General features: G+C 44.5%; 1 protein-coding gene across 1 annotated transcript in view; it reads right to left on the bottom strand.

The window, feature by feature from the left end:
* LOC112226438 (sterile alpha motif domain-containing protein 10) overlaps positions 1 to 26,463 on the bottom strand; it is a 161,978-nt gene that overhangs the window by 50,111 nt on the left and 85,404 nt on the right. The window contains exon 3 of the mRNA XM_024390820.2: positions 20,725 to 20,893. Coding sequence (XP_024246588.2) covers positions 20,725 to 20,893 — 169 coding nt within the window. The remainder of the gene's footprint in view (positions 1 to 20,724; positions 20,894 to 26,463) is intronic.

Raw genomic sequence — 26,463 nt, 5'->3', positions numbered from 1 at the left:
ATGAATTTGGGGAGAAAAAAGGGGGTAAGATTTAAAAATAAAAAATTTAAAAGGCACCAAATTGGTGGAATGACTAAGAACTTTCTTCTGTTTCTGCAGAAATATCTTTGTTGCTTCCACCCACACAGTTAATTGGTGATAAAGAAGTTCTGAGGGCAAAAGGGAGACATTCCCATCATGTAAGCCACAGAAATTACACTTAACTACAAATTCAAGAGATCAGAAAATGCCCTGTGTGGCAGCTTCATACAATTTCAAACCGGTTGGCCCCTCCCCAAGGCCTACAGATGTTGGATCTTAATTTGACCAGTTTCATCAGGAGTGAAATAATCCTGCAGCAGGAGGATTCGATTATAAAAATGTAAAAAAGTGATCATTCCTAACGGGAAATTCGTTTTCATAGGCTACAGGATGTAGTTTATGTGTGAGATCTAGTGATAGACAGAAAACTGCAGGTTTTCAGTGAATTTATGTAAATCATGAGGATCATTTGAATTTCCTGCAGTGCAGCAAAAATTCTCTGCAATGACAGAATGATCAAATTAAGATATGACATTTGTAGCCTACTGTATATAAACTACTGGTTTGAAATGTTTTTGACTGAGTCCGAATCCATGCCCCTGGGTTGGTAGGCCTATCACACACACACAAACACGTACACTGATTCTGTACATCAGGGGTGTCGAACGTATTTCCCTGTGGGCCACATTCAAGGTCCGGGGTGCCGCACTTCAAATGTGTTACATTTCCTCGCCCTCCAAATGAGCTAAAAATAGTTACCATCACTTTTGGATTTTTCTATGCTCCCTGACTCCCTAGCTTTCGTTTCGATGACTATTAGCAAGCTGGACAGATAGAAGAGACTATAAATATATGTTCATGATCATTTCTACACAGCATCGATTTCTTTTAAGTCATTTTAATGTCCGTTTCCAGATTTTTTGTTGTTTGCTGTTTACTCAAACCACCTTCTACAGGCATTGAGTTTGACACGTACATGATTCTGTCACAGATGGAGTGTGAAAGTGTAAATCTCACCAGGCCATGCAGAGGTTTGGTTAGTGCAAGACAGGCGGATTCTGACTTGGCTGGGGATGTGCTTGGTCGTTAGCCAGATTGTATAGGTTTCTGCTACTTCAAATTAATACATCTCTGTCAGTTATAGCAGGCCTATCTGCATAGTTACAGAGCTTTCAGAAAGCATTCATACCCCTTGACTCATTCCACATTCTGTTGAGTTGAAGCCTGAATTCAAAATGGATTTAATTTTTTAAAATTCTCATCCATCTACATATAATACCCCATAATGATAAAGCAACAAACAATGTTTTGAACATTTTGCACATTTATTGAAAATGAAATACAGAATACATAAGTATTCACACCCCTGAGTCAGTACATGATAGAATCACCTTTAGCAGTGATTACAGTGAGTCTGTCAGGGTAAGTCTCGAAGAGCTTTGCACACCTGGAATGTACCATATTTGCACATTATTCTTCAGAAAATTCTTCAAGCTCTGTCAAGTTGGTTGTTGATCGTTGCTACACAGACATTTTCAAGTCTTACCATAGATTTTCAAACCAATTTAAGTCAAAACTGTAAGTACGTCATTCAGGATCATTAAATGTTGTAAGCAACTTCAGTTTATTTGTGGCCTTGTGTTTAAGGTTATTGTCCTGCTGAAAGGTCTCCCAATGTCTGTTGGAAAGCAGACAACCAGATTTTCCTCTAGGATTTTGACTGTGGTTAGCTCTATTCCGTTTCTTATTATCTTAAAAAAATCCCTAGTCCTTGCCGATGGCAAGCATACCCATAACATGATGCACCCACCACCATGCTTGAAAATATAAAGAGTTGTTTTACTTTAGTGCCTTATTGCAAACAGGATGCATGTTTTGGAATATTGTTATTCTGTACAGGCTTCCTTCTTTTCACTCTGTCATTTAGGTAGGTATTGTAGAGTAGCTCCACTGTTGTTGATCCAGTCTCGGTTTTCTCTACCAACAGTAGCAACTAACAACCCATGTAGGCTACAACAAGTAGCAACTAACAACCCATATAGGATACCACCAGTAACAACTAACAACCCATGTAGACTACCAACAGTAACAACTAACAACCCATGTAGACCACCACCAGTAGCAACTCACAACTTGGGAAACAATATGCTATAAATTCACTTTTGTGCACCCTCAAAAAAGTTAAACTTTTCAACAGTTATCTTGAAGATGGTGGTAGCAGTGGTTAGGATGCAACTTGAATGTCTGCCAAAATGACTGACAAAAACAAACAAACAATGAACAAAAATGCATTTCACTTAGGAACTCTAAATCAAACTGAACTTAATTCAAAACCTGATTCAGGAGGAAACAGGCTATGGGCATGCCTACTGTGAAGGGTCCATGTTATTCAGGATCCTTGGGACATCCCTACCCATTGAAGTTGAAATTGAAAATGGTACGGTAAGGGTTAATATCTATATCTATTCTACTCTGCCTTTCTAAGGTCTTTGAAAGCCAAGATAACAAACAGATCACCAACCATTTCTAATCTCACCGTATCTTCTCCACTGTGCAATCTGGTTTCAGAGATGGTCATGGGTGCACCTCAGCCACGCTCAAGGTACTAAACAAAATCATAACCGCCATCAATAAGAGACATTACTGTGCAGCCGTATTCATCGACCTGGCCAAGGCTTTCGACTCTGTCAATCACCACATTCTTATTGGCAGACTCAACAGCCTTGGTTTCTCAAATTATTGCCTCGCTTGGTTCACCAACCACTTCTCCGATAGAGTTCAGTACGTCAAATCGGAGGGCCTGTTGTCCGGACCTCTGGCAGTCTCTATGGGGGTGCCACAGGGTTCAATTCTCGGGCCGACTCTCTTCTCTGTATACATCAATGATGTCGCTCTTGCTGCGGGTGATTCCCTGATCCACTTCTACGTAGATGACACCATTCTGTATAACTCTGGCCCTTATTTGGACACCGTGATAACTAACCTCCAGATGAGATTCAGTGCCATACAACTTTCCTTTATTGGCCTCCAACTGCTCTTAAAATGCTAGTAAAACTAAATGCATACTCTTCAACCGATCGCTGCCCGCACCTGCCCGCCCATCCAGCATCACTACTCTGGGCGGTACTGACCTAGAATATGGGGACAACTACAAATACCTAGGTGTCTGGTTAGACTGTAAACTCTCCTTCCAGACTCACATTAAACATCTCCAATCCAAAATCAAATCTAGAATTGGCTTCCTATTTCACAACAAAGCATCCTTCACTCATGCTGCCAAACATACCTTCGTAAAACTGACCATCCTACCGATTCTCGACTTCGACGATGTCATTTACAAAATAGCCTCCAACACTCTACTCAGGAAACTGGATGCCATCCGTTTTGTCACCAAAGCCCCATATACTACCCACCAGTACGACCTGTACGCTCTCGTTGGCTGGGACTTGCTTCATATCCGTCGCCAAACCCACTGGTTCCAGGTCATCTACAAGTCTCTGTTAGGTAAAGCCCCGCCTTATCTCAGCTCGATGGTCACGATAGCAGCACCCACCCGTAGCACGCACTCCAGCAGGTATATCTCACTGGTCACCCCCAAAGCCAATTCTTCCTTTGGCCGCCTCTCTTTCCAGTTCTCTGTTGCCAACGCCTGAAACGAACTGCAAAAATCTCTGAAGTTGGAGACTCTTACCTCCCTCTCTAGCTTTAAGCACCAGCTGTCAGAGCAGCTCACAGATCACTGCACCTGTATATATACACTTTGCACCCCAGTATCTCTACTTGCACATTCATCTTCTGCACATCCTACCATTCCAGTGTTTAATTGCTATATTGTAATTACTTCGCCACCATGGCCTATTTATTGGCTTTCCTCTCTTATCCTACCTCATTTATTTATTTATTTTACCTTTATTTAACCAGGTAGGCAAGTTGAGAACAAGTTCTCATTTACAATTGCGACCTGGCCAAGATAAAGCAAAGCAGTTCGACAGATACAACGACACAGAGTTACACATGGAGTAAAACAAACATACAGTCAATAATACAGTATAAACAAGTCTATATACAGTAGCCACACTTTGCCTTGATGACAGCTCAAATAAAATGTTATTGGTCATATAGACATGGTTAGCAGATGTTAATGAGAGTTTAGCAAAATGCTTGTGCTTCTAGTTCTGACAGTGTGGTAATATCTAACAAGTAATCTAACAATTCCCCAACAATTACCTAATACACACAATTCTAAAGGGGTGAATGAGAATATGTACATGTAAGTATATGGATGAGTGAAGGCCGAGCGGCATAGGCAAGGTGCAATAGACGGTATAAAATACGGTATATACAGTACATATGATATGAGTACTCTAAGATATGTAAATATTATTAAAGTGGCATTATTTAGAGTGCATTGTATAAAGTGACTGGTGATCCATTTATTAAAGTGGCCAGTGATTGGGTCTCCATGTAGGCAGCAGCCTCTCCGAGTTAGTGATTGTTGTTTAGCAGTCTGATGGCCTTGAGATAGAAGCTGTTGTTCAGTCAGCTTTGATGCACCTGTACTGACTTTGCCTTCTAGTGGTGTGAGCAGGCAGTGGCTAGGGTGGTTGATGTCCTTGATGATCTTTCCGGCCTTCCTATGACATCGGATACTGTAGGTGTTATGGAGGGCAGGTAGTTTGCCCCCAGTGATGCGTTGTGCAGACCGCACCACCCTCTGGAGAGCCTTGCGTTTGAGGGAGGTGCAGTTGCCATACCAGGCTGTGAAACAGCCCAACAGGATGCTCTCGATTGTGTATCTGTTGAAGTTTGTCAGGGTTTTGAGTGACAAGCCAAATTTCTTCAGCCTCCTGAGGTTGAAGAGGGGCTGTTGCGCCTTCTTCGGCACACTGTCTGTGTGAGTGGACCATTTCAGTTTGTCTGTGATGTGTATGCCAAGGAACTTAAAACTTTCCACCTTCTCTACTGCTGTCCCTTCGATGTGGATAGGTGGGTGCTCCCTCTGCTGTTTCCTAAAGTCCACGATCAGCTCCTTTGTTTTGTTGACGTTGAGTGAGAGGTTGCTTTCCTGACACCACACTCCGAGTCCCCCCCCCCATCTCTTCCCTGTAGGCTGTCTCGTCGTTGTTGGTAATCAAGCCCACTACTGTTGTGTCGTCTGCAATGACTGAGTTGGAGGTGTGCATGGCCACGCAGTTGTGGGTGAGTAAGGAGAACAGGAGTGGGATGAGCACGCACCCTTGTGTTGCCCCAGTGTTGAGGGTCAGTGAAGTGGAGATGTTGTTTCCTACCTTCACCACAATTGGGTCCCGTCAGAAAGTCCAGGACCCAATTGCACAGGGCAGGGTTGATACCCAGGGCCTCCAGCTTGATGATGAGCTTGGAGGGTACTATGGTGCTGAATGCTGAGCTGTAGTCAATGAACAGCATTCTAACATAGGTATTCCCTTTGTCCAAATGGGATAGGGCAGTGTGCAGTGTGATGGCGATTGCGTTGCCTGTGTACCTGTTGTGCCTGTGAACCTGTTGGGGCAGTATGCAAACTGAAGTGGGTCTATGGTGGTCGGAAAAGTGGAGGTGATATGATCCTTGACTAGTTTCGCAAAGCACTTCATGATGACAGAAGTGAGTGCTAAGGGGCGGTAGTCATTTAGTTCAGTCATCATTGCCTTCTTGGATGCAGGAACAATGGTAGCCATCTTGAAGCATGAGGGGACAACAGACTGGGATAGGGGGCGATTGAATATGTCCGTAAACACACCAGCCAGCTGCTCTGTGCATGCTTTGAGGACATGGCTAGGGATGCCGTCTGGGCCAGGAGCCTTGCGGGGGTTAACACGTTTAAATGTTTTACTCACGTCAGCCACAGAGAAGGAGAGAGCGGGGGGTGCAGTCCTTGTTAGGGGGCCGCGACGGTGGAATGGTATTATCCTCAAAGCGGGCAAAGAAGGTGTTTAGTTTGTCTGGAAGCGTGACGTCCGTGTCCGTGACGTGGCTGGTTTTCTTTTTGTGGTCCGTGATTTCCTGTGGACCCTTCCACATACGTCTCGTGTCTGAGCCATTGAATTGTGACTCCACCTTGTCCCTGTACTGGCATTTCATTTGTTAGATTGCCTTGTGGAGGGAATAACTACACTGTTTATATTCAGACATATTCCCATACCTCTATCCATGGTTACATGCACACTTTTGCGCGAATGCTGCCATCCATCCACGGTTTCTGGTTAGGGTAGGTTTTAATAGTCACAGTGGGTACAACATCTCTAATGCACTTCCTTATAAACTCACTCACAGAGTCAGTGTATATGTCGATGTTGTTCTCTGAGGCTGACCGGAACAGCTTTCCACACTCTTTGCATTCTCTCAACCAGCTTCATTTATTTTTTATTTATTTTTTAACCTTTATTTATACAGGTTTTTCTCATTGAGATAACATCTCTTTTTCAAGAGTGACCTGCTCCAATAGCAGCAGGGGGAACACCGTTTCAGACATAAACGAACACAATATTAAACAAAACTATAGACTAACTATAGACTAACGTACAGTACAACAATTACACATAACGTAACAAAAACAAAAGACTAAAAACAGCTGTGCTAAAGACAATTACACTCTTCTATGATATTTACATCGATCAAGTGTTAAAACTCCACCAACGAAACTAGATCATCACATTTTTAAATGTTCAGGAGAGAATACCAGGACCACGGAACTGAGTAACTAAAACTATTTCTACCATGACCTGTTCTAATTCTTGGTACTGTTAAAAGCAAATGAAAATGGGACTGTAATTGATATTTATTTACCGACCTGATTAAAAAAGAACAGAGATAAAATAGCATTTGACACAATATACTGAATCAAGTGCTCTCAGGGTAGTGGCTGAGGCCTGCATATACACTACCGTTCAAAAGTTTGGGGTCACATAGAAATGTCCTTGTTTTTGAAAGAAAAGCACATTTTTTTGTCCATTAAAATAACATCAAATTGATCAGAAATACAGACATTGTTCATGTTGTAAATGACTATTATAGCTAGAAACAGCTGATTTTTTATGAATATCTACAGCTGAAGTTGGAAGTTGACATGCAATTTAGCCAAATACATTTAAACTCAGTTTTTCACAATTCCTGACATTTCATCCTAGTAAATATTCCCTGTCTTAGGTCAGATAGGATCACCACTTTATTTTAAGAATGGGAAATGTCAGAATAATAGCAGAGAGAATTATTTATTTAAGCTTTTATTTATTTATTCACATTCCCAGTTGGTCAGAAGTTTACATACACTCAATTAGTATTTGGTAGCATTGCCTTTAAATTGTTAAAGTTGTTAAATTGTTAAAAAAATGTTTTTATTTATTTCACCTTTATTTAACCATGTAGGCCAGTTGAGAACAAGTTCTCATTTACAACTGTGACCTGGACAAGATAAAGCAAAACAGTGTGACACAAACAACAACACAGAGTTAGAGATACCAGGGTGCAAAAGAGCAAGAGGGTAAGTAATAATATGGGGATGAGGTAGTTGGGTGTGCTGTTTACAGATTGGCTCTGTACAGGTACAGTGATCGGTAAGCTGCTCTGACAGCAGATGCTTAAAATTAGAGAGGGAGATATAAGACTCCAGCTTCAGACATTTTTGCAATTCGTTCCAGTCATTGGCAGCAGAGAACTGGAAGGAAAGGAGCAAAGGAAGTTTTGGCTTTGGGGATGACCAGTGCAATATACCTTCTGGAGCGGGTTCTATGGGTGGGTGTTGCTATCGTGACCAGTGAGCTGAGATAAGGCAGGGCTTTACCTAGCAAAGACTTATAGATGACCTGGAGCAACGAGATCATACAGGTCGCAGTGGTGGGTAATATATGGGGCTTTGGTTATAAAACGGATGGCACTGTGATAGACTGCATCCAATTTGCTGAGCAGAGTGTTGGAGGCTATTTTGTAAATTACATCGCCAAAGTCGAGGATTGTTAGGATAGTCAGTTTTACAAGGGTATGTTTGGCTGCATGAGTCAAACTTGGGTCAAATGTTTCGTGTAGCCTTCCACAAGCTTCCCACAAAAAGTTGGGTGAATTTTGGCCCATTCCTCCTGACAGAGCTGGTGTAAGTGAGTCAGGTAGGCCTCCTTGTAGGCCTCCTTGCTCACACACACTTTTTCAGTTCTGCCCACAAACTTTCTTTGGAATTGAGGTCAGGGCTTTGTGACGGCCACTCCATACCTTGACTTTGTTGTCCTTAAGCCATTTTGCAACAACTTTGGAAGTATGCTTGGGGTCAGCGTCCATTTGGAAGACCCATTTGCGACCAAGCTTTAACTTCCTGACTGATGTCTTGAGATGTTGCTTCAATATATCCACATAATTTTCCTCACACATGATGCCATCTATTTTGTGTTGAAGGAGAGGAGTCCCTCCTGCAGCAAAGCACCACCACAACATGATGCTGCCACCCCCGTGCTTCACGGTTGGGATGGTGTTCTTCGGCTTGCAATCTCCCCCTTTTTCCTCCAAACATAACGATGGTCATTATGGCCAAACAGTTCTACTATTGGTTCATCAGACCAGAGGATATTTTGGAGGTTTTGGAGCAGTGGCTTCTTTCTTGCTGAGCGGCCTTTCAGGTTATGTCGATATAGGACCCGTTTTACTGTGGATATAGATACTTTTGTACCTGTTTCCTCCAGCATCTTCACAATGTCCTTTGCTGTCGTTGTGGGATTGATTTACATTTTTCGCACCAAAGTACATTCACCTTGTGGGAGCAAAACTTATGACTATGATTACATTTCCATTATTAGCAGCATCTAGGCTGTCCACTTTGAGGAGCTTAGACAGAATGGCTATTTTAGGAATGGAACATATAGGACCAGGGCCCTGCTACCATTATAACCTATGCAGCTTTCAGATGTGGGCGTAAACAAGCAAGAACTGAGATGGAAAGATAGTGATGGAGAAAGGTCAAGGGAGCTATTTTCATATAGAGGGAGGGGACTCTATACATTATGCAAAGACAGAATCCTATAAAGGCAGGACTCTGTAATATGTAAAAAAAAAAATTCCATGGAGGGGCTCGGCTCTGTTACTGTAACGGTTTTCTTACGTTGAAGGAGAGGAGGACCAAAATGCAGCGTGGTTAGTGTTCAACATGTTTAATAAGGACAATAAACGTGAACACTACAAAATACAAAACAACAAATGTGAAAAAACCAAAACAGTCCTATCTGGTGCAATGACACAAAGACAGAAGACAACCACCCACAAAGTACCCACAGAATATGGCTGCCTAAATATGATTCCCAATCAGCGACAACGATAGACAGCTGCCTCTAATTGAGAACCAATCTAGGCAACCATAGACATACAAACTACCAAGAAAGGAAACAGCCCCATAAACATACAAAAAACCCTAGACCAGACAATACAGTAAAATCCCCCATGTCATACCCTGACCTAACCAAAATAATAAAGAAAACAAAGATAACTAAGGCCAGGGCGTGACAGTTCATAATAAAGACTTTCCATGGAGGGGCTCGGCTTTGCTACTTTGTATTAAAGTCTATTTTGAAATCACAAGTTCTAGTAATATTTCTGAGTCAATATTCCACCCCAATCTCTAGGGGACAGAATGTGTCTCCTTTCTGAGTGGTATGATGGCTGTGTGGTCCCATGGTTTTTATACTTGCGTACTATTGTTTGTACAGATGAACGTGGTACCTTCGGCATTTGGAAATTTCTCCCAAGGATGAACCAGACTTGTGGAGGTCTACAATTTTTTCTCTGAGGTCTTGGCTGATTTCTTTTGGTTTTCCATGATGTCAAGCAAAGAGGCATTGAGTTTGAAGGTAGGCCTTGAAATACATCCACAGGTACACCTCCAAATGACTCAAATTATGTCAATTAGCCTATCAGAAGCTTCTAAATCCATGACATTATTTTTTTCGCACCAAAGTACGTTCATCTTGTGGGAGCAAAACTCATGACTATGATTACATTTCCATTATTAGCAGCATCTAGGCTCTTCAAAGTGGACAGCCTAGATGCTGCTAATAATGGAAATGTAATCATAGTCATGAGTTTTGCTCCCACAAGATTGTCACGCCCTGGCCATAGAGAGTCTTTTTATTCTCTATTTTGGTTAGGCCAGGGTGTGACTAGGGTGGGCATTCTATGTCCTTTTTTCTGTTTTGTATTTCTATGTCTTGGCCTGGTATGGTTCTCAATCAGGGACAGCTGTCTATCGTTGTCTCTGATTGAGAACCATACTTAGGTACCCTTTCCCCCCTCCTGTTTTGTGGGAAGTTAACTTTGTAGTTGTTCAGGGCACATAGCCCAAAGCTTCACGGTTGGTTTTTTGTTCTTCGTTTTGTCAGCGTCATTTTTAAATAAAGTTCAAATGTACGCTTACGATGCTGCACCTTGGTCCAGTCCTTCAGCCAGCCGTGACAGAACTTCCCACCACCAACGGACCAAGCAGCATGGTAAGGTGGACTCCTGGACATGGGAGGACGTTCTGGACGGCAAGGGAGTCTACACATGGGAGGAGATCCTGGTGGGAAGGGAACGCCTTCCATGGGAAGAGGTGGAGGCAGCTAGGAGAGCAGAGGCAGCAGGAGAGAGGAACCAGCGGTATGTGGGAACAAGGCTGGCAAGCAAGCCCGAGAGGCAGCCCCCAAAACATTTTTTGGGGGGGGCACACGGGGAGTGTGGCAGAGCCAGGAAGCAGACCTGAGCCAACTCCCCGTGCTACCGTGGTGAGCATGGGGACTGGTGAGGCCCCGTGCTATGGGGTGATGCGCACGGTACCGAGGCAGAGTATTCACAGGCCGGTATACTCGGTGCCAGCGTCCCGCATTTGCCGGGGGGAAGCTGGCATCCAGCCAGAAGGAGTAGGGCCAGCTCTGCGCTCGAGACCACCAGTGCGCCTCCACTGCCCTGTGTATCTGGTGCCTCCACTATGCACCAGGCCTCCGGTGGCAGCCCCACGCACCAGGCTGTCTCTCCATCTCCTCCCTCCAGGTGCTCCCGCCTGTCCGGAGCTGCCAAAGTCTCCCGCCTAAAGCCAGACTACGGTTTGCAACAAATTATGTCAATTAGCCTATCAGAAGCTTCTAAATCCATGACATCATTTTCTGGAATTTTCCAAGCTGTTTAAAGGCACAGTCAACTTAGTGTATGTAAACTTCTGACCCACTGGAATTGTGATACAGTGAAGTATAAGTGAAGTAATCATGCACAAAGTAGATGTCCTAACCGTAATGCCGAAACTTTAACAAGAAATGTGTGGAGTGGTTGAAAACGAGTTTTAATGACTCCAACCTTAGTGATTGTAAACTTCCGACTTCAAGTGTACATAGCCTTCCCTTTCTTTCCCAAAAATGCAACGTTCCTTCTTTCTTAGCTCACCTTGCATGAATGGTCTTTACATCTCCTAGTGAGAGACTGTAACCCGCTTCCTAAAACCCACTTTCTTAGCTCACCTCGCATGAATGATCTTTACATCTCCTAGTGAGAGACTGTAACCCGCTTCCTAAAACCCACTTTCTTAGCTCACCTCGCATGAATGGTCTTTACATCTCCTAGTGAGAGACTGTAACCCGCTTCCTAAAACCCACTTTCGTAGCTCACCTCGCATGAATGGTGTTTACATCTGCTAGTGAGAGACTGTAACCCGCTTCCTAAAACCCACTTTCTCAGCTCACCTCACATGAATGGTCTTTACATCTGCTAGTGAGAGACTGTAACCCGCTTCCTAAAACCCACTTTCTTAGCTCACCTCGCATGAATGGTCTTTACATCTGCTAGTGAGAGACTGTAACCCGCTTCCTAAATCTGACAGTTGAAAAGCTAAGCTATGGAACCAGAACTAAACAGAACTATACAACTTTTTGGGATTTGGTTTCTCAGGATAAGCCTTTTCAGAGCCCTGCATAAACTGCCCTGCATGAAGTGGTCCCACACATTCCTGTGAAAGCGTGGTGGGAGAAGCTCACACATTACCTGTGATAGTATATGGTGGGAGAAGGTCACACATTGACTGTGATAGTATATAGTGGGAGAAGGCCACACATTGACTGTGATAGTATATAGTGGGAGAAGACCATAAATTACCTGTGATAGTATATAGTGGGAGAAGGCCACACATTACCTGTGATAGTATATAGTGGGAGAAGGCCACACATTACCTGTGATAGTATATGGTGGGAGAAGGCCACACATTACCTGTGATAGTATATAGTGGGAGAAGGCCACACATTACCTGTGATAGTATATAGTGGGAGAAGGCCACACATTACCTGTGATAGTATATAGTGGGAGAAGGCCACACATTACCTGTGATAGTATATGGTGGGAGAAGGCCACACATTACCTGTGATAGTATATAGTGGGAGAAGGCCACACATTACCTGTGATAGTATATAGTGGGAGAAGGCCACACATTACCTGTGATAGTATATAGTGGGAGAAGGCCACACATTGACTGTGATAGTATATAGTGGGAGAAGGCCACACATTGACTGTGATAGTATATAGTGGGAGAAGGCCACACATTACCTGTGATAGTATATGGTGGGAGAAGGCCACACATTGACTGTGATAGTATATAGTGGGAGAAGGTCACACATTACCTGTGATAGTATATGGTGGGAGAAGGCCACACATTACCTGTGATAGTATATAGTGGGAGAAGGCCACACATTACCTGTGATAGTATATAGTGGGAGAAGGCCACACATTACCTGTGATAGTATATAGTGGGAGAAGGTCACACATTGACTGTGATAGTATATAGTGGGAGAAGGCCACACATTACCTGTGATAGTATATAGTGGGAGAAGGCCACACATTACCTGTGATAGTATATAGTGGGAGAAGGCCACACATTACCTGTGATAGTATATAGTGGGAGAAGGCCACACATTACCTGTGATAGTATATAGTGGGAGAAGGCCACACATTACCTGTGATAGTATATAGTGGGAGAAGGTCACACATTACCTGTGATAGTATATAGTGGGAGAAGGCCACACATTACCTGTGATAGTATATGGTGGGAGAAGGCCACACATTACCTGTGATAGTATATAGTGGGAGAAGGCCACACATTACCTGTGATAGTATATAGTGGGAGAAGGCCACACATTACCTGTGATAGTATATGGTGGGAGAAGGCCACACATTACATGTGATAGTATATAGTGGGAGAAGGCCACACATTGACTGTGATAGTATATAGTGGGAGAAGGCCACACATTACCTGTGATAGTATATAGTGGGAGAAGGCCACACATTACCTGTGATAGTATATAGTGGGAGAAGGTCACACATTGACTGTGATAGTATATGGTGGGAGAAGGCCACACATTACCTGTGATAGTATATAGTGGGAGAAGGTCACACATTACCTGTGATAGTATATAGTGGGAGAAGGCCACACATTACCTGTGATAGTATATAGTGGGAGAAGGCCACACATTACCTGTGATAGTATATGGTGGGAGAAGGCCACACATTACCTGTGATAGTATATAGTGGGAGAAGGCCACACATTACCTGTGATAGTATATAGTGGGAGAAGGCCACACATTACCTGTGATAGTATATAGTGGGAGAAGGCCACACATTACCTGTGATAGTATATAGTGGGAGAAGGTCACACATTACCTGTGATAGTATATAGTGGGAGAAGGCCACACATTACCTGTGATAGTATATAGTGGGAGAAGGCCACACATTACCTGTGATAGTATATAGTGGGAGAAGGTCACACATTGACTGTGATAGTATATGGTGGGAGAAGGCCACACATTACCTGTGATAGTATATAGTGGGAGAAGGTCACACATTACCTGTGATAGTATATAGTGGGAGAAGGCCACACATTGACTGTGATAGTATATAGTGGGAGAAGGCCAAACATTACCTGTGATAGTATATAGTGGGAGAAGGTCACACATTGACTGTGATAGTATATAGTGGGAGAAGGTCACACATTACCTGTGATAGTATATAGTGGGAGAAGGCCACACATTACCTGTGATAGTATATGGTGGGAGAAGGCCACACATTACCTGTGATAGTATATAGTGGGAGAAGGCCACACATTACCTGTAGATAGTATATACACATTACCTGGGATAGATAGGGGAGAAGGCCACACATTACCTGTGATAGTATATAGTGGGAGAAGGCCACACATTACCTGTGATAGTATATAGTGGGAGAAGGCCACACATTACCTGTGATAGTATATAGTGGGAGAAGGCCACACATTACCTGTGATAGTATATAGTGGGAGAAGGCCACACATTACCTGTGATAGTATATAGTGGGAGAAGGCCACACATTACCTGTGATAGTATATAGTGGGAGAAGGCCACACATTACCTGTGATAGTATATAGTGGGAGAAGGCCACACATTACCTGTGATAGTATATGGTGGGAGAAGGTCACACATTACCTGTGATAGTATATAGTGGGAGAAGGCCACACATTACCTGTGATAGTATATGGTGGGAGAAGGCCACACATTACCTGTGATAGTATATAGTGGGAGAAGGCCACACATTACCTGTGATAGTATATAGTGGGAGAAGGCCACACATTACCTGTGATAGTATATAGTGGGAGAAGGCCACACATTACCTGTGATAGTATATAGTGGGAGAAGGCCACACATTACCTGTGATAGTATATAGTGGGAGAAGGCCACACATTACCTGTGATAGTATATAGTGGGAGAAGGCCACACATTACCTGTGATAGTATATAGTGGGAGAAGGCCACACATTACCTGTGATAGTATATAGTGGGAGAAGGCCACACATTACCCTGTGATAGTATATAGTGGGAGAAGGCCACACATTACCTGTGATAGTATATAGTAGTGGGAGAAGGCCACACATTACCTGTGATAGTATATAGTGGGAGAAGGCCACACATTACCTGTGATAGTATATAGTGGGAGAAGGCCACACATTACCTGTGATAGTATATAGTGGGAGAAGGCCACACATTACCTGTGATAGTATATAGTGGGAGAAGGCCACACATTACCTGTGATATAGTGGAGAAGGCCACATAGTATATAGTGGGAGAAGGCCACACATTACCTGTGATAGTATATAGTGGGAGAAGGTCACACATTACCTGTGATAGTATATAGTGGGAGAAGGCCACACATTACCTGTGATAGTATATAGTGGGAGAAGGCCACACATTACCTGTGATAGTATATAGTGGGAGAAGGTCACACATTGACTGTGATAGTATATAGTGGGAGAAGGCCACACATTACCTGTGATAGTATATAGTGGGAGAAGGCCACACATTACCTGTGATAGTATATAGTGGGAGAAGGCCACACATTACCTGTGATAGTATATAGTGGGAGAAGGCCACACATTACCTGTGATAGTATATAGTGGGAGAAGGTCACACACATTACCTGTGATAGTATATAGTGGGAGAAGGCCACACATTACCTGTGATAGTATATAGTGGGAGAAGGCCACACATTACCTGTGATAGTATATAGTGGGAGAAGGTCACACATTGACTGTGATAGTATATAGTGGGAGAAGGCCACACATTACCTGTGATAGTATATAGTGGGAGAAGGCACACATTACCTGTGATAGTATATAGTGGGAGAAGGCCACACATTACCTGTGATAGTATATAGTGGGAGAAGGCCACACATTACCTGTGATAGTATATAGTGGGAGAAGGCCACACATTACCTGTGATAGTATATGGTGGGAGAAGGCCACACATTACCTGTGATAGTATATAGTGGGAGAAGGCCACACATTACCTGTGATAGTATATAGTGGGAGAAGGCCACACATTACCTGTGATAGTATATAGTGGGAGAAGGCCACACATTACCTGTGATAGTATATAGTGGGAGAAGGCCACACATTACCTGTGATAGTATATAGTGGGAGAAGGCCACACATTACCTGTGATAGTATATAGTGGGAGAAGGCCACACATTGACTGTGATAGTATATAGTGGGAGAAGGCCACACATTACCTGTGATAGTATATAGTGGGAGAAGGCCACACATTACCTGTGATAGTATTACCTGTGATAGTATATAGTGGGAGAAGGCCACACATTACCTGTGATAGTATATAGTGGGAGAAGGTCACACATTACCTGTGATAGTATATAGTGGGAGAAGGTCACACATTGACTGTGATAGTATATAGTGGGAGAAGGCCACACATTACCTGTGATAGTATATAGTGGGAGAAGGTCACACATTACCTGTGATAGTATATAGTGGGAGAAGGTCACACATTGACTGTGATAGTATATAGTGGGAGAAGGCCACACATTACCTGTGATAGTATATAGTGGGAGAAGGCCACACATTACCTGTGATAGTATATAGTGGGAGAAGGTCACACATTGACTGTGATAGTATATAGTGGGAGAAGGTCACACATTACCTGTGATAGTATATAGTGGGAGAAGGCCACACATTACCTGTGATAGTATATAGTGGGAGAAGGTCACACATTACCTGTGATAGTATATAGTGGGAGAAGGCCACACATTACCTGTGATAGTATATAGTGGGAGAAGGTCACACATTACCTGTGATAGTATAGAGTGGGAGAAGGTCACACATTGACTGTGATAGTATATAGTGGGAGAAGGCCACACATTACCTGTGATAGTATATAGTGGGAGAAGGCCACACATTGACTGTGATAGTATATAGTGGGAGAAGGCCACACATTACCTGTGATAGTATATGGTGGGAGAAGGCCACACATTACCTGTGATAGTATATAGTGGGAGAAGGCCACACATTACCTGTGATAGTATATAGTGGGAGAAGGCCACACATTACCTGTGATAGTATATGGTGGGAGAAGGCCACACATTACCTGTGATAGTATATAGTGGGAGAAGGTCACACATTGACTGTGATAGTATATAGTGGGAGAAGGCCAAACATTACCTGTGATAGTATATAGTGGGAGAAGGCCACACATTGACTGTGATAGTATATAGTGGGAGAAGGCCACACATTACCTGTGATAGATAGTATAGTGGGAGAAGGCCACACATTACCTGTGATAGTAGTATGGTGGGAGAAGGCCACACATTACCTGTGATAGTATATAGTGGGAGAAGGCCACACATTACCTGTGATAGTATATGGTGGGAGAAGGCCACATAGTGGGAGAAGGCATTACCTGTGATAGTATATAGTGGGAGAAGGCCACACATTACCTGTGATAGTATATAGTGGGAGAAGGCCACACATTACCTGTGATAGTATATGGTGGGAGAAGGCCACACATTACCTGTGATAGTATATAGTGGGAGAAGGCCACACATTACCTGTGATAGTATATAGTGGGAGAAGGCCACACATTACCTGTGATAGTATATAGTGGGAGAAGGTCACACATTACCTGTGATAGTATATAGTGGGAGAAGGCCACACATTACCTGTGATAGTATATAGTGGGAGAAGGCCACACATTACCTGTGATAGTATATAGTGGGAGAAGGTCACACATTGACTGTGATAGTATATGGTGGGAGAAGGCCACACATTACCTGTGATAGTATATAGTGGGAGAAGGCCACACATTACCTGTGATAGTATATAGTGGGAGAAGGCCACACATTACCTGTGATAGTATATAGTGGGAGAAGGTCACACATTGACTGTGATAGTATATGGTGGGAGAAGGCCACACATTACCTGTGATAGTATATAGTGGGAGAAGGCCACACATTACCTGTGATAGTATATGGTGGGAGAAGGTCACACATTGACTGTGATAGTATATAGTGGGAGAAGGCCACACATTACCTGTGATAGTATATGGTGGGAGAAGGCCACACATTACCTGTGATAGTATATAGTGGGAGAAGGCCACACATTACCTGTGATAGTATATAGTGGGAGAAGGTCACACATTGACTGTGATAGTATATAGTGGGAGAAGGCCACACATTACCTGTGATAGTATATGGTGGGAGAAGGCCACACATTGACTGTGATAGTATATAGTGGGAGAAGGCCACACATTACCTGTGATAGTATATAGTGGGAGAAGGCCACACATTACCTGTGATAGTATATAGTAGGAGAAGGCCACACATTACCTGTGATAGTATATAGTGGGAGAAGGTCACACATTGACTGTGATAGTATATAGTGGGAGAAGGCCACACATTACCTGTGATAGTATATAGTGGGAGAAGGCCACACATTACCTGTGATAGTATATAGTGGGAGAAGGCCACACATTACCTGTGATAGTATATAGTGGGAGAAGGCCACACATTACCTGTGATAGTATATAGTGGGAGAATAGTGGGAGAAGGCACACATTGACTGTGATAGTATATAGTGGGAGAAGGCCACACATTACCTGTGATAGTATATAGTGGGAGAAGGCCACACATTGACTGTGATAGTATATAGTGGGAGAAGGCCACACATTACCTGTGATAGTATATGGTGGGAGAAGGTCACACATTGACTGTGATAGTATATAGTGGGAGAAGGCCACACATTACCTGTGATAGTATATAGTGGGAGAAGGTCACACATTGACTGTGATAGTATATGGTGGGAGAAGGTCACACATTGACTATGATAGTATATAGTGGGAGAAGGCCACACATTACCTGTGATAGTATATAGTGGGAGAAGGTCACACATTGACTGTGATAGTATATAGTGGGAGAAGGCCACACATTACCTGTGATAGTATATAGTGGGAGAAGGCCACACATTACCTGTGATAGTATATAGTGGGAGAAGGCCACACATTACCTGTGATAGTATATAGTGGGAGAAGGTCACACATTGACTGTGATAGTATATAGTGGGAGAAGGCCACACATTACCTGTGATAGTATATAGTGGGAGAAGGCCACACATTGACTGTGATAGTATATAGTGGGAGAAGGCCACACATTACCTGTGATAGTATATAGTGGGAGAAGGCCACACATTGACTGTGATAGTATATAGTGGGAGAAGGCCACACATTACCTGTGATAGTATATGGTGGGAGAAGGCCACACATTGACTGTGATAGTATATAGTGGGAGAAGGCCACACATTACCTGTGATAGTATATAGTGGGAGAAGGCCACACATTGACTGTGATAGTATATAGTGGGAGAAGGCCACACATTACCTGTGATAGTATATAGTGGGAGAAGGTCACACATTACCTGTGATAGTATATGGTGGGAGAAGGCCACACATTACCTGTGATAGTATATAGTGGGAGAAGGCCACACATTACCTGTGATAGTATATAGTGGGAGAAGGCCACACATTACCTGTGATAGTATATAGTGGGAGAAGGCCACACATTACCTGTGATAGTATATAGTGGGAGAAAGTCACACATTGACTGTGATAGTATATGGTGGGAGAAGGCCACACATTACCTGTGATAGTATATAGTGGGAGAAGGTCACACATTACCTGTGATAGTATATAGTGGGAGAAGGCCACACATTACCTGTGATAGTATATAGTGGGAGAAGGTCACACATTACCTGTGATAGTATATAGTGGGAGAAGGCCACACATTGACTGTGATAGTATATAGTGGGAGAAGGCCACACATTACCTGTGATAGTATATAGTGGGAGAAGGCCACACATTACCTGTGATAGTATATAGTGGGAGAAGGCCACACATTACCTGTGATAGTATATAGTGGGAGAAGGCCACACATTGACTGTGATAGTATATGGTGGGAGAAGGTCACACATTACCTGTGATAGTATATAGTGGGAGAAGGCCACACATTACCTGTGATAGTATATAGTGGGAGAAGGCCACACATTACCTGTGATAGTATATGGTGGGAGAAGGTCACACATTACCTGTGATAGTATATAGTGGGAGAAGGCCACACATTACCTGTGATAGTATATAGTGGGAGAAGGCCACACATTACCTGTGATAGTATATAGTGGGAGAAGCTCACACATTACCTGTGATAGTATATGGTGGGAGAAGGCCACACATTGACTGTGATAGTATATAGTGGGAGAAGGCCACACATTACCTGTGATAGTATATAGTGGGAGAAGGCCACACATTACCTGTGATAGTATATGGTGGGAGAAGGCCACACATTACCTGTGATAGTATATAGTGGGAGAAGGTCACACATTGACTGTGATAGTATATAGTGGGAGAAGGCCACACATTACCTGTGATAGTATATAGTGGGAGAAGGCCACACATTACCTGTGATAGTATATGGTGGGAGAAGGCCACACATTACCTGTGATAGTATATAGTGGGAGAAGGCCACACATTACCTGTGATAGTATATAGTGGGAGAAGGCCACACATTACCTGTGATAGTATATAGTGGGAGAAGGCCACACATTACCTGTGATAGTATATGGTGGGAGAAGGCCACACATTGACTGTGATAGTATATAGTGGGAGAAGGCCACACATTACCTGTGATAGTATATAGTGGGAGAAGGCCACACATTACCTGTGATAGTATATAGTGGGAGAAGGCCACACATTACCTGTGATAGTATATGGTGGGAGAAGGCCACACATTGACTGTGATAGTATATAGTGGGAGAAGGCCACACATTGACTGTGATAGTATATAGTGGGAGAAGGCCACACATTGACTGTGATAGTATATGGTAGGAGAAGGCCACACATTACCTGTGATAGCGTGGTGGGAGAAGGCTTCTACATAGGTTAGGTAGTTGTGTGGACAGTGTTTCTTTAGCCACTTGCAGACGTCCTGTTGGGTCCACAGCACCACTGGTTTGGACAGACTGGACAGCGTAGGGCTGGTGTGGTACACAGTGAAGGCTTCTCCTGGATGCAGCTGAAACACACAGAGTATGGGGGTTACTGTGTGTGTGTGTGTGTGTACAGTATATGTTTACATTGTGTGAGACAATGGAAGGAAGCATAACCTTTTTTATGATATGATGTTTTGTTGTGTGAATGTCCTCTGTGTTGTGACTGAGTGATTGTGAACATTATTTCTGGTGACAGAGTGTGTGTCCTTTGTATTATCTCTGACTCTTCCAGGTCAGCTGCCTTAGTGCTCCCAGCAGTGTGATGGCTGTGGGCCCTGCTGTGTGAGATATGACAGTGTCTGTCACCTCTTCCCCCGTCTTAACACTGTTGAGATAGCTGTGACATTGCTGTCGACCCTGCTTCTGCTTTGTAACATTCTCACACATGCACGTACATGCGCACACACACACACACACACACACATTGCTCATCCTTTATTCAGCTGGCATAATTACAGGGTTGAATATGTCCATTCATAAGGTCAGTGACCGTTAATAAGGTCAGACCAGAGCCAGCATCTCTCTGATGGATTACATTCATACATGCCTCCCATTAATCCAGCCTGTGATTGGCCCAGTGGTTGAAGCAAGGCAATCGGCTAACATCCTTTAATTCCATAAAATAAGCCACACAAACAGAGTTTTTAAAAGGTTCTCCACCATCACTCAATTTGATATGGCCAACAACGGGTAACTGCCAAAATAAAGGAAACACCAACATAAAGTGTCTTAGAAGTGCGTTGTGCCATCACGATCCAGAACAGCATCAATGCAACTTGGCATAGATTCTACAAGTATCTCAGTAGGGCGTTGTGCCACCACGATCGAGAACAGCATCAATGCACCTTGGCATAGATTCTACAAGTGTCTTAGTAGGGCGTTGGGCCACCACGAGCCACCAGAACCGCTTCAATGCGCCTTGCCATGGATTCTACAAGTGTCTTAGTAGGGCGTTGTGCCACCACGATCCAGAACCGCTTCAATGCGCCTTGGCATAGATTCTAAAAGTATCTCAGTCGGGCATTGTGCCACCACGAGCAACCAGAACAGTTTCAATGCGCCTTGGCATAGATTCTACAAGTATCTTAGTAGGGCATTGTGCCACCACGAGCCACCAGAACCGCTTCAATGCACCTTGGCATAGAATCTACAAGTGTCTTAGTAGGGCGTTGGGCCACCACGAGCCACCAGAACCGCTTCAATGCACCTTGGCATAGAATCTACGAGTATCTTAGTAGGGCGTTGTGCCACCACGAGCCAGAACAGCTTCAATGCGCCTTGGCATAGATTCTACAAGTGTCTTAGTAGGGCGTTGGGCCACCACGAGCCACCAGAACCGCTTCAATGCACCTTGGCATGGATTCTACAAGTGTCTTAGTAGGGCGTTGGGCCACCACGAGCCACCAGAACCGCTTCAATGCACCTTGGCATAGAATCTACAAGTGTCTTAGTAGGGCGTTGGGCCACCACGAGCCACCAGAACCGCTTCAATGCACCTTGGCATAGAATCTACGAGTATCTTAGTAGGGCGTTGTGCCACCAGAACAGCTTCAATGCACCTTGGCATAGAATCTACGAGTATCTTAGTAGGGCTTTGGGCCACCACGAGCCACCAGAACCGCTTCAATGCGCCTTGGCATAGATTCTACAAGTGTCTTAGTAGGGCGTTGTGCCACCAGGAGTCAGAACAGCTTCAATGCGCCTTGGCATAGATTCTACAAGTGTCTTAGTAGGGCGTTGGGCCACCACGAGACACCAGAACCGCTTCAATGCGCCTTGGCATGGATTCTACAAGTGTCTTAGTAGGGCGTTGGGCCACCACGAGCCACCAGAACCTCTTCAATGCACCTTGGCATAGAATCTACAAGTGTCTTAGTAGGGCGTTGGGCCACCACGAGCCACCAGAACCGCTTCAATGCACCTTGGCATAGAATCTACGAGTATCTTAGTAGGGCATTGGGCCACCAGAACAGCTTCAATGCACCTGGGCATAGAATCTACGAGTATCTTAGTAGGGCGTTGTGCCACCAGAACAGCTTCAATGCACCTTGGCATAGATTCTACAAGTGTCTTAGTAGGGCGTTGGGCCACCACGAGCCACCAGAACCGCTTCAATGCGCCTTGGCATGGATTCTACAAGTGTCTTAGTAGGGCGTTGGGCCACCACGAGCCACCAGAACCGCTTCAATGCACCTTGGCATAGAATCTACAAGTGTCTTAGTAGGGCGTTGGGCCCACCACGAGCCACCAGAACCGCTTCAATGCACCTTGGCATAGAATCTACGAGTATCTTAGTAGGGCGTTGTGCCACCAGAACAGCTTCAATGCACCTTGGCATAGATTCTACAAGTGTCTTAGTAGGGCGTTGGGCCACCACGAGCCACCAGAACAGCTTCAATGAGCCTTGGCATAGATTCTACAAATGTCTTAGTAGGGCGTTGGGCCACCACGAGCCAGAACAGCTTCAATGCACCTTGGCATAGATTCTACAAGTGTCTTAGTAGGGCATTGTGCCACCACGAGCCACCAGAACAGCTTCAATGCACCTTGGCATAGATTCTACAAGTATCTTAGTAGGGCGTTGGGCCACCACGAGCCACCAGAACAGCTTCAATGCACCTTGGCATAGATTCTACAAGTATCTTAGTAGGGCGTTGGGCCACCACGAGCCACCAGAACAGCTTCAATGCACCTTGGCATAGATTCTACAAGTGCCTTAGTAGGGTGTTGGGCCACCACGAGCCACCAGAACCGCTTCAATGCACCTTGGCATAGAATCTACGAGTATCTTAGTAGGGCGTTGTGCCACCAGAACAGCTTCAATGCACCTTGGCATAGAATCTACGAGTATCTTAGTAGGGCTTTGGGCCACCACGAGCCACCAGAACCGCTTCAATGCGCCTTGGCATAGATTCTACAAGTGTCTTAGTAGGGCGTTGTGCCACCAGGAGTCAGAACAGCTTCAATGCGCCTTGGCATAGATTCTACAAGTGTCTTAGTAGGGCGTTGGGCCACCACGAGACACCAGAACCGCTTCAATGCGCCTTGGCATGGATTCTACAAGTGTCTTAGTAGGGCGTTGGGCCACCACGAGCCACCAGAACCTCTTCAATGCACCTTGGCATAGAATCTACAAGTGTCTTAGTAGGGCGTTGGGCCACCACGAGCCACCAGAACCGCTTCAATGCACCTTGGCATAGAATCTACGAGTATCTTAGTAGGGCATTGGGCCACCAGAACAGCTTCAATGCACCTGGGCATAGAATCTACTATCTTAGTAGGGCGTTGTGCCACCAGAACAGCTTCAATGCAATAGAATCTACGAGTATCTTAGTAGGGCGTTGTGCCACCAGAACAGCTTCAGCACCTTGGCATAGATTCTACAAGTGTCTTAGTAGGGCGTTGGGCCACCACGAGCCACCAGAACCGCTTCAATGCGCCTTGGCATGGATTCTACAAGTGTCTTAGTAGGGCGTTGGGCCACCACGAGCCACCAGAACCGCTTCAATGCACCTTGGCATAGAATCTACAAGTGTCTTAGTAGGGCGTTGGGCCACCACGAGCCACCAGAACCGCTTCAATGCACCTTGGCATAGAATCTACGAGTATCTTAGTAGGGCGTTGTGCCACCAGAACAGCTTCAATGCACCTTGGCATAGATTCTACAAGTGTCTTAGTAGGGCGTTGGGCCACCACGAGCCACCAGAACAGCTTCAATGAGCCTTGGCATAGATTCTACAAATGTCTTAGTAGGGCGTTGGGCCACCACGAGCCAGAACAGCTTCAATGCACCTTGGCATAGATTCTACAAGTGTCTTAGTAGGGCATTGTGCCACCACGAGCCACCAGAACAGCTTCAATGCACCTTGGCATAGATTCTACAAGTATCTTAGTAGGGCGTTGGGCCACCACCCATCAGAGCCACCAGAACAGCTTCAATGCACCTTGGCATAGATTCTACAAGTATCTTAGTAGGGCGTTGGGCCACCACGAGCCACCAGAACAGCTTCAATGCACCTTGGCATAGATTCTACAAGTGCCTTAGTAGGGTGTTGGGCCACCACGAGCCACCAGAACCACTTCAATGCACCTTGGCATAGATTCTGCAAGTGTCTTAGTAGGGCGTTTTGCCAACAGAACCGCTTCAACTATACTTGGCATAGATTCTGCAAGTGTCTTAGTAGGGCGTTTTGCCAACAGAACCGCTTCAACGATCCTTGGCATAGATTCTGCAAGTGTCTTAGTGGGGCGTTGGGCCACCAGAACATCTTCAATGCACCTTGGCATGGATTCTACAAGTGTCTTAGTGGGGCGTTGGGCCACCAGAACATCTTCAATGCACCTTGGCATAGATTCTACAAGTGTCTTAGTGGGGCGTTGGGCCACCACGAGCCACCAGAACATTTACAATGCACCTTGGCATGGATTCTACAAGTGTCTTAGTGGGGCGTTGGGCCACCAGAACATCTTCAATGCACCTTGGCATAGATTCTACAAGTGTCTTAGTAGGGCGTTGGGCCACCAGAACATCTTCAATGCACCTTGGCATAGATTCTACAAGTGTCTTAGTAGGGCGTTGGGCCACCACGAGCCACCAGAACATCTTCAATGCACCTTGGTATAGATTCTACAAGTGTCTTAGTAGGGCGTTGGGCCACCACGAGCCACCAGAACATCTTCAATGCACCTTGGCATAGATTCTACAAGTGTCTGGAACTCTATTGGAGGGAGGTGACTCCATTCTTCCATGATAAATCCCATCATTTGGTGTTTTGTTGATGGTGGTGGAAAACACTGTCTCAGGTGTTGCTCAGAAGCTCCCATAAGTGTTCCATTGGTTTGAGATCTGGTGATTGAGACGACCGTGGCGTATGGTTTACATCATTTTCATGCTCATGGGGCCATTGTCATCCTATGTGGGCATAGCCATGGTAGCCAAAATAATGGCTAAAATAATGGCCTGCCCAGCATTTTTATACATGACCCTTAGCATGATGGGATGTTAATTGCATGTACACACACACACACACACACACACACACACACACACACACACACACACACACACACACACACACACACACACACACACACACACACACACACACACACACACACACACACACTGTGTGTTTCAGGTGCATCCAGGAGAAGCATTCACTGTGTACCACACCAGCCCTATGCTGTCCAGTATCCTCCTGATCTTCTCTCCACTCCTCTCATTCCACGACCATCCATCAGGCTTTATCTCCTCTCGTATCTTTTGTCTCTCTGCCTGTCTCTCTCCTTCCTTCCCTACTCTGGGTTTATAGCCATTCATGAAGCTGTGTCTCCCCTTGGCCAGCTCTGTGCTGTAAAAACTCACCCTTAAATCCTAGATACCTACTTCTAAAACCACAGAGCCTCTCATTAATTACACCAGAAAGAGAGGAGGGGGAGGTGTGTGTGAATGGGTGGGATCTCAACCATATAAAAGCCATCTTTGACTGATTATCCCAGTCAGAGGATAGAGAGGGGAAGCGCTGGTGTAATGAGTGCGCTGAGAGTCGGGAAGCAAGTACAGGGAGTGAGTGTTTTAATAAATCAACACGAA

Source organism: Oncorhynchus tshawytscha, linkage group LG28 (assembly GCF_018296145.1).
Source record: "Oncorhynchus tshawytscha isolate Ot180627B linkage group LG28, Otsh_v2.0, whole genome shotgun sequence".
Lineage (NCBI taxonomy): Eukaryota > Metazoa > Chordata > Actinopteri > Salmoniformes > Salmonidae > Oncorhynchus > Oncorhynchus tshawytscha.
The sequence above is the reverse complement of the archived record's forward strand: the minus strand, read 5'-3'. Positions and strand labels throughout refer to the sequence as shown.